The 9498-nt window shown below is 43.0% G+C and overlaps 1 protein-coding gene across 1 annotated transcript in view; it reads left to right on the plus strand.

Annotated features, from left to right (window-relative positions):
• Positions 1 to 3627: 3627 nt before the first annotated feature.
• The window catches only part of LOC106806477 (small conductance calcium-activated potassium channel protein-like), a 15642-nt gene continuing 9771 nt past the window's right edge, over positions 3628 to 9498 (plus strand). The window contains exon 1 of the mRNA XM_014808430.1: positions 3628 to 3735. Coding sequence (XP_014663916.1) covers positions 3628 to 3735 — 108 coding nt within the window. The remainder of the gene's footprint in view (positions 3736 to 9498) is intronic.

The raw sequence follows: 9498 nt of genomic DNA on the forward strand, positions 1-9498 counted from the left end.
CGTGCGTGCGTGCGTGCGTGCGTGCGTGCGTGCGTGCGTGTGTGTGTGTGTGTGTGTGTGTGTGTGTGTTGAATGAACAGGGTATGCCCCTATACGACGACACCCACGACATCATAATATATAATATATAATGAGAAGTTACCCCGACATCATCACACGTGCGTGTGCCGTATTCTATTCTACGTTGTTTTCGCCACCGGGCATGCTGAAAAGGATAATATTCTTCTTTACCTTTTACTGACTCGCTTCAGATAAGCACGCGCGTAGAGTGGTGATGAATGTAGCGTTTACATACATTATATACACAGCGTGTGGATTTGCACCCCCTTCACGAGGAATATATAAGGGTTCCTTTATTCATCGACGGAGTGATAGTACGCGGCAAAACGCGCCCAAGTCAAGTGATATTTACCATAAAGCTGCGCTCACGAGCAACTCCCACCTAGACGGACACCAAGCGTTCGCGCGGCCCACCCGCTACGTTGACACTCGGCGATGTTCGGTGCCAGTCTAACGGAGATAATGCAATAATGGCGGAAGCTGAAGGCGTCCATGTTGGTTATCCGGCAGCCAGTGCTGCTGCTGCTGGTGGTGGTGGTGGTGGTGTGTGGGTGGGGGGGGGGCCGTGGTAATGGATTAACGTCGAACTAACCCATGCGTTCCGAACGCTAAATGAATGAATTGGTGAATTGGAGGTTAAAAAATGAGTCGAATTATCACGCGAGCATTGCAACGGTTTCGCTGGCTGAGTTTCGGGAGGAGATGGGCGGTGTTTGAATGTTTTTTTGCGAACGATGGCTCATGGTGTGTCAGGATCGCATTTCGTCTACATACCAACGACCTTTAAAACACGAAGGTCACAACAATAACGGGTTGTTGCTGCGATGAAAAACCGCTTTACAATGCGCGTAGCAGCTACACACGCATACTATCAAGAGCGTATAAAGAAGGTATACGCTCTTGATACTATAGATTTCTTTAGATTTTTTTAGTTTGGTCAATAAACCGATGCAGTGTTCGCATTATTCAGTCACATCGGCGGTGGTGCATATACTTACCAGGCGTGTTATAACATAGTCTATATATAATCTATTAGCCGGGTACCCGGCGTTGCTCGGGAAAAAGCGCGTATAGGAACAACTTTTAGAGCAAATTCTGCCACATATATTTACTTAATTCTACGGATAGAGTCGTAACGGAGAAACAAAATATGAAGGGGTAAACAATATTCTGACAAAAGAGGTTCGAACGATTCTATGATTCTGTGTAGTGAGAGCTTCTGGATATACAACATTATACTCTCCTGTACTTACTGCATACTCACCCAGTGCTGTCACGTCTGCTATACGGACGGGAAACGTGGGCGTAGGGAGGAGTAATTGCAGACGAAATGGCATCGAGAAAAAAACCATGGTCCATAAAACTCTGGCGTTGTCGTGTATTTTCCGATCTCGTTAGTGTGGATATCTTATAGCTAGTGTATACGCTCGTGTGTTCGGCCCTCTGACCATGATCACCAACGATAAACGCATGTGCTTACGAACGCACCGCTTAACAACGTAGAAACGCAGTTAGTAAAACGCAATATATACGCAGAAGATGGATTCCCGCCGCGAAGAAGCGGTAACCGGTGATAAATAAAATAACAAGGCGCGGGGTGGCTCCCTCTATGTGAACCCTACTGCAACATTTTGCGATGCACAATGGTGGGTTTTATCTCCGGGGGCGTGTTTGCGCAGATGAAGTTCATTCGCCTTCGCGGTATACAGTTAAAGTTTTGCGAGACTCTGAATCAATGTTTGCAACCAAAGAGATAATCAAACAAAGCGACACAACGCGTATATGTACGTTCCACAGTTTAAAGAAACTGCCATTTCTTGACTCCGCGTTCTTAGACACATTGCGAAAGTGTATGCGCTCCTTTTTTCTTTCTTAAGTATTAACAAGTAAGCGAATAGCGTAATGAATTGAAACATTTTACGGTTTGACGTCAGAAAGTGTTTCGGTATCTGGCATGCAGCAAAGTGTGCTTAACAACGCCAACGGTGTTTCACAAAACTTGCTAATATAATACGTAAATTGATTATGAATTTCACAATGACGTGCGAGCGTTTGCGTTGCTGCTGTAGTCTCCTGATCAGCCGCTGTTTTATTCACGAATATATTTATTTTAAAGCTGCGCTATAAAGTCAGAAAATACGAGAGAACTTAAAATATGGATATTCCGTGTTTAAGGATAGCTCATGTAGATAGCAATGTTACGCGAATTTCCCGTCTATTGTTATGATAAGGGAGGTTAATAAACGCGTTCCCTCGTCGGCAAGTGCAATAGCGTCTCAGGCTGTATTTTACAGTGTAATGAGAGACAATTACCATGTTTACGGCGTATCATTTATTACTGAATAAGGTTAGCTGCGCGTTGGGTATATCGCCTGATGGTAAACTGCGAATGTAACCGAGAGAGCGCAGTTCAAAAGTTTAGCGTAGGATGAAAGGCAAGCGAACGTCTTGAATCAGTTGGCATGGCGTGTATATTTGTGACGTGTCTGTTACAATCAGTTAGCTTTATGTCAACAGACCGGTAGTTGACAAGTTGTGCCTTGGTTAGCTTAAAGAATTGATATTGTATTAGCAATATCTCGCAGCAATAAGAATGCCACCGTTGCGCTATTTAAAAAAATATAATTGTGGCTGATAAAATTAGATGTAGACTAGTATGTGATAGTGATACATATTATTATCTTAATCACTTAATGTGCATCGTAATATCGTTCAGCGAAATGAAATTCGTCTATACTGTAATAATAATTATCAATTGCGAAGTAATAACGCTTGAATTTAACACCAACGTAGCGTGAACAATTACTTAATCTTCTTTATTCCAACATACAAAGGTTGCGCTGCATCAAAAAACACCATTGTTTTGTTAATGTCATAACATGTTCATGCCATAATTATTATATGTATAAAGCGTATATACGCATATTATATATATACGCATATTAACGCCATTGTTATAGGGACGTTATTGTCACTGACTGCTTAACCAGCCGTGCACCAATCACGCGTCGTATAGTAACAGAAATATATCCTTTATAAGCATGGCTTCGTTCTCCTGTGAGTTAAATCAACACCGTAATTATTTTCTCGCAACTAGGAATTGAAGCGTCGGCGTATATAGTGTCCGTAATATTGTCATTATAGTTATTGATTTAATGGTCGTACATTTGTAAAGGTGAGAGCTCGAGTTGAAAGCAAACGCCTCGTCGACAGTGAAAAGTCGATATTTTATCTCGTCGTCACCTCTCAGACACGTTGCTAGTTAATTTCTTTATAACGCTGTTGCATCGTATGATGGCATACATCCTTCTTCCTCGCGGCGCTGTATCGTGTTGTATTGTACTGTAACGTGCTGTGTCGTACAATATTATAATTTACTGTGCTGTATCGTTTAGTATCGATTAGTAACGATTGCATATCGACAAATTTCGGCATCTATTCCATTAATTCAGCCATACGAGTTTTTTTCTTCATCTATTCACGTTTCCCCCGTTTTTTTCTTCATCTATACACGTTTCTCTTGTTTCTCTTTCGTGCAGGTACCATGATGCGGACCACGCCAACTTGATGAACTCCATGTGGATGATAGCCATCACGTTTTTATCTATCGGTTACGGTGACATCGTTCCAAACACGATATGCGGCAGGGGCATTGCCGTCTGCACGGGTATAATGGTGAGTTTATACGCTCCATACACCAGGTAAAGTTGTTATTGCGAGATTTTTTCTCAGAAACGCTCTGAAAAGAATCTGAAAAAAATATAGCGAAATATAGTGTCACTTCACAGCGGATATATCCGCTACACAGCTACCAGTCAAGCAATACGTGTAACATTTTTTAAATACATCAATCGCTAGAGCAAAAAGAAACGCCATTTTTTTTGTAGACAGACAATGTGCGGAGAAATAACACGATATTTTAGCGGTGGGGGATTTTTTTACAACGCGTAATCTAGACCGTATTAAAGGATTTATTTTGAAATCATTGCTCCAAAACGATCAATCTGAAAAAAATATAGCGAAATATAGTTTCACCTCACAGCGGATATATCACTGATTACACTAACTTGAAAAACACTTAGATTTTGTGCAGCTATAGCATAGAAATTGGAATTATGAACACATCGTAACACACTGAAATTTTATCGTGCCGGGACACCGTCAAAATGTGTCAACTTGTAATTTGTCGGTGCAAACGAGATTGTGCGAGAGACGTGTAAGTCTATGGACGATAGCTGGCGTTAGTCGCGCTACTAACTGGTCTAATATCACAAGAAAAGGCTCGCTGGTAATCGAACTTGCATGTTAAATTACTGCCCAGCACAGCGCACAGCGTCGGTAACGGTGCAGTCACGAAGCAACCGACGTCGTCGTCGCGTCTTTGTCAGGCGTGTCACGCGTCGTCGCTGTCGTCGTCGTCGTCGTCGTCGCCGCCGTCATCGTCGTCGTCGTCGTTGTCGTCGGCGGCGGTCAACCCCGCGGCGTTTTAATCGTCGTCAGACGCCGAGACCGATATACGAGAAATAAGAATCTCGCAAGATGCCGCCACCGTCGACGGAGAACACCGCGGCTGATGATGAGAATATCGAATTAAGGATTAATCAATTACGGATCGTGAAGAATTCTTCGTCGGCTGCCCTAATTTCATGCGAGCGCCCCGCCCCTGGCGTCCGACGTTCCGGCCATCGGTCGATCCGCCGACGATATTAAGCCCGAGTTTAAACGTGAAATGATGATGATGCGATGCAATATGCATGAGCCATTTATTTGCAACGCACGTGGCGAACCATTCACCCACCCCACCCCCTACAAACCCCGAAAAAAATTCAACCCCCGGATTCGCTAATGATTTTCTTCGATCTTCTTTGTCGTTTTCTCTTGTTGCAAAGAGTTCGCGAAATACGTCGCGAGAATCGACCACGACGTCGGCTCCGTCATATTTCAGCGCCGACGCCGCGGCAACCGGTCGGCCGATCACTGAATTGTCAAACGCATGGCGACACGACGACGACAATCGCGACAATTCTATGCAAATCACACGCATGCGCAGACGCGCGCCTGCAGACGCGTGTCCGTTACAGAAGACGACGACGTCACGCCGATTTTATCATTCGACGCGAATATGTTTTGATGACTGATGTATTTCGTCTGTCGTCGCAGTAGCTCGTCCCATCGATTTATTAATGTGCGTCGTATGTGTTTTTTTTTTGCACGATTGATATATGGTTATCGAGTTAGGGAAATCCGTTTTCTGCGTGACATGACGTCACTTGGCATCGTGATGATTGATTGCGTTGAATGAATGACTGTGAATGGCGGGTGGCATCCCAGCATGTGTAGTCGTTTGTGCGGTGAAATATCATCGGTGATATACGGTCGATTTCTGTAGGGTTAGCGAATGCGTATTTTTCTCACTAATTGCGATCGAGTGTGAGTGCGTGTCGGTATTGATCAGTGAGCGTATGTATGAACTGTTGCGATTCAAATTTATATATTATGTGAAATACATCATTCATGCTTCAGATTTAGATTAGAATGCAAACGTGTAAGTCTATGGACGATAGCTGGCGTTAGTCGCGCTACTAACTGGTCTAATATCACAAGAAAAGGCTCGCTGGTAATCGAACTTGCATGTTGTTGGTGAATGCGAAGGTTCTAGTAATACATTTTATCGTTACTCCAAACAGTTGCTGTTACTCAAGCAATAACGGTAGGTAATTAAACTGAGGGGGGGGGGTTCATAAAAGTGGGGAAACACTGGATAAGTATCAAAAATATGGCTTTAACGTTACCAGTTACCTCATAGCAAAAATATCAGTTAACCCGAACCATGTGCGAAACAACATTGCTATACTGTAGCCTGCTTGTTTTTCGAGCCACACTGTAAGCGAAATAGACTATATAGATATAACGGAGAGTTCACACAGCACCCGAACCGTACGCGAAACAACATTGCTATACTGTAGCCTGCTTGTTTTTCGAACCATACTGTAAGCAAAATAGACTAGGTTTTTTTCTTGGAATGTCGCCTCGACGGCTGCTATTGAAAGGAAAACGGATACATTGCTATATCTGGCCACCACTGATTAGGGGGAATTAATCGCTTTCACGCTTTCCGTCAAAAGGTTTTGCTTTTATCTTTGGCAATTTCCAATCCGGAATCAAAGCCAGCATGTATTCTAGCGATGCCGATACCACACTTGATAGTATGCCGACAGGTTGTCCCTCTAGCGGGAAGCTGTAGCAACATATTCAGCGCAGGCTAACGAAACCACTCGGTCTCAGTATTAAGACGATAGCGCCATCTGTTGGCGTCATTCGACGTTAAAACGTCCACCAAGGTAACAGCTGCGCCAACTCTCAGTGAAGACAATAGTATCACTTCCAAAATATCACGTAATGGGAATTTTCTCCGCGCTCTCTCTCTTATTTGAGCGTAAGAACCCTTTGCACGCCACTCGGTGTGGGAGAGGATATCGACCAGTAGACGATGCGAGAGGGATGACAGAGAACAGGGTGCGGCGAAAGCGCGGGATAACATGACTGCATATAATGACACACGGATAGACGGAACGCGGACTCGCTGACGCCCGAGATGAGCCGCAATCGATCCACTGATTCGTCCGCAATGACCTACACGAGGAAAATCCGTAGACCGACTGTTATGCCGACTGTCGGCCTTCGTGCCACATTATCAAAAAACACAGTAGTGTCTGTGCGAATGATTATCAGTCAGCAGAACTTTATATTGTTCGAGAAATTTAAATTCAAAATTTTAAATCAATTCGCAGAATAACAAATCAATTTATTAACTTGCAAATTAATTAACAACTTTCCAAAATAATTGCCTGATATACAAATTCCTTCACATCATTGTAAAAATTCATTTTCTAAACGTACAATTTATTTTCAAAACAACAAACCAATTTACTAAGTTGCAATTTAATTGAGAACTTGTTACATAAACTCACAAATGTTCAAATCTTGCTTCATGACCCTAACAATTGAAATTATAAGTTTTTAATTAATTTACAGAATAACGAATCAGTTCAGTAAGTTTGAAATTAATTTATTACTTTTAACATTAATCACCAGAAATGCGAATCTAACTGTTGGTTTCAGAATTATTAGGTAACAAACGACAAATGTATAGCTTAAATTACAAATTAATCATACAGCTTTCAAAACATATATAAATGTTTACAATCAAAGAGCTCATTTAACAATCAATTTATGCAACTTCCAATCTATTCAAGACTTCTAAAATCACTTACTAACGTTTACAATTTGCCGCCCACTCTGTGGTTTCCGGTCCGTGTGCAAAACTGTTCAGGAAACTTCGAATCAATTCATAGGACTTGATAGTTATTCTGTGAATTGATTTTAAATTTTGAATGTAAATATATTGAACAATATAAAGTAATTTGTATTTTTATTAATTAATTTGAAATGTTTTAAATTGATTTAAAATTGTGTATTTGAAATGTTTGAAAATGGTTTTTGAAGGGGATGGCTTTCCATAGCCATGGGTGTGTTATTATGAATATTAAACGAGCGTGGTTTATACAATGTGCATCGAGTTTATACTGGAGTTGTTAAGCCCGTCTCCTTAGCGACTGGATTTTAAACTACCTAATAATAATCCATTCAGGAAATGTTTGCACACATACACGCGCCCCCGCACCACAGGCACTTGGAGCGTTTCAATAAAATATAATGCTAAAAAATACGAAATCTATTTACTACCAAAGTCTTAATGTTTCTCTACTCTCTTTCACCTATTATTGCCGACAATTTCCTGTAAATACCGTCTAAATGCTCATCTGCAACACACTGTCACACGCTGGCCGCCGCACGCTAGCGGCTGCACACTGACACATAAATATATATATATATATCTATATATTTATGTGTCAGACCCGCGCGCGCGCACGGCGCGCAACCGGCACACACGACACCACCGCGCACACACGGCGACACCACATACACACAGCAGCGCAGCGGCAACGACACACGCAACGCCACACAGAGCAGCACTGCACGCACACACATACAAACACACGCACGACCACACACAACACACATCGCCGCACTAGCACGGCAGCGCGAAACGTACGGACAAAGTCTGTTTACATTGGCGGAAAGCCAGCATTAATAGTATCATTATATCGATTAGAACAAAATTATTTCGTCTGCAGCAACAAAATCCAATGCATAATATTTGTCGATGGTCTGATTTGTGATATATAATCCGTCGCGAGATGCTGTGTGTACAGGGGTGTGAAATTTGTAGACTTAAGTCCATATTTCTGTTCAAGGCAAATTCATGGTCAACCGTTGGTTTATTGCCGTTAAAGTGAACACATTACCATCATGCAAGATTTTTACGCTGTCAAGGATTACATATATAGGCACCCACAAGATAAACCAAAAGATTAAATAACATTCAGGCTAAAACTATGAGCGTGAGAAAATGCTTCGAAATTGGGCCTCAAGTATAAACCGCGCAGGGCACATGCCACTCTTCGACGACCTAATTAACGCTTATGTGGGCATTACAACTCTCCTAAAATCATATCATATACTACTAATAGTATATATAAATATATATATTATACAGACCAATTTCTGATATCTTATTATGCAAACTCAGGTTCGCTTCGCCTGAATTATAATATATTTATAACGTCATAGATCGATCAGGTATCACGCCGGGGCATTGTCAGATTACAATCAATCGAGATTCCATTTAACTGCCAGATACCCTCATTGGAGGTCTGTATATTTAAATTCCGCAAATGTAAACCCAACCGCATAAGCAATCACGGTGCTAAAAACTACGATCAGGTTACTTCTCGGCGTGTTTTATCTAAGTGAGAGCGACGGAGGCTTTCAACCCCCGAAAACTATATATCGGGTTAAGACAAAAATCCCACGTTCCCGAGGGGTTCCTAAGTCGTTAATTCCCTGGGAATTAAAAAGATGGAATGAGTTTTAGTGAGGAATATAAGCTATATCAGTTGTTCAGTCGCTAATTAAACACACTCGCTGGGGCGCGGTGGCGGCGATGCGCTGGCGATGGCCTCAGCGTCGCTGCAATCTAGTATAGTCCTCAAGGGAACACGACGGACAAGAAGCACCGCACAGCACAAGCACCGGGCAGCGCGACGCACGCGCGCACGGGTACGCACACGCCGGGCAGCACACCATAACACAACAGCACGCACCGCGGCGGCGCGGGTCACAAGGCACATTACAGCGCGTTTAACAACAGCGCACGACGCACAACCAGCGCCTCATGAAACAGCCGGTGCGCCCACGTCCGAACTAATACGGGGGGCGTGCGGCTTGCGGTCGGCGCTCGCCCGCCCGGGGACCGATCGAAAAACGGCGCGGCACACCACGGGCAGCGCCGCACACACTTGCGCGGACACAAGC

This window comes from Priapulus caudatus, unplaced genomic scaffold, assembly GCF_000485595.1.
Source record: "Priapulus caudatus unplaced genomic scaffold, Priapulus_caudatus-5.0.1 Scaffold163, whole genome shotgun sequence".
Classification (NCBI taxonomy): domain Eukaryota; kingdom Metazoa; phylum Priapulida; class Priapulimorpha; order Priapulimorphida; family Priapulidae; genus Priapulus; species Priapulus caudatus.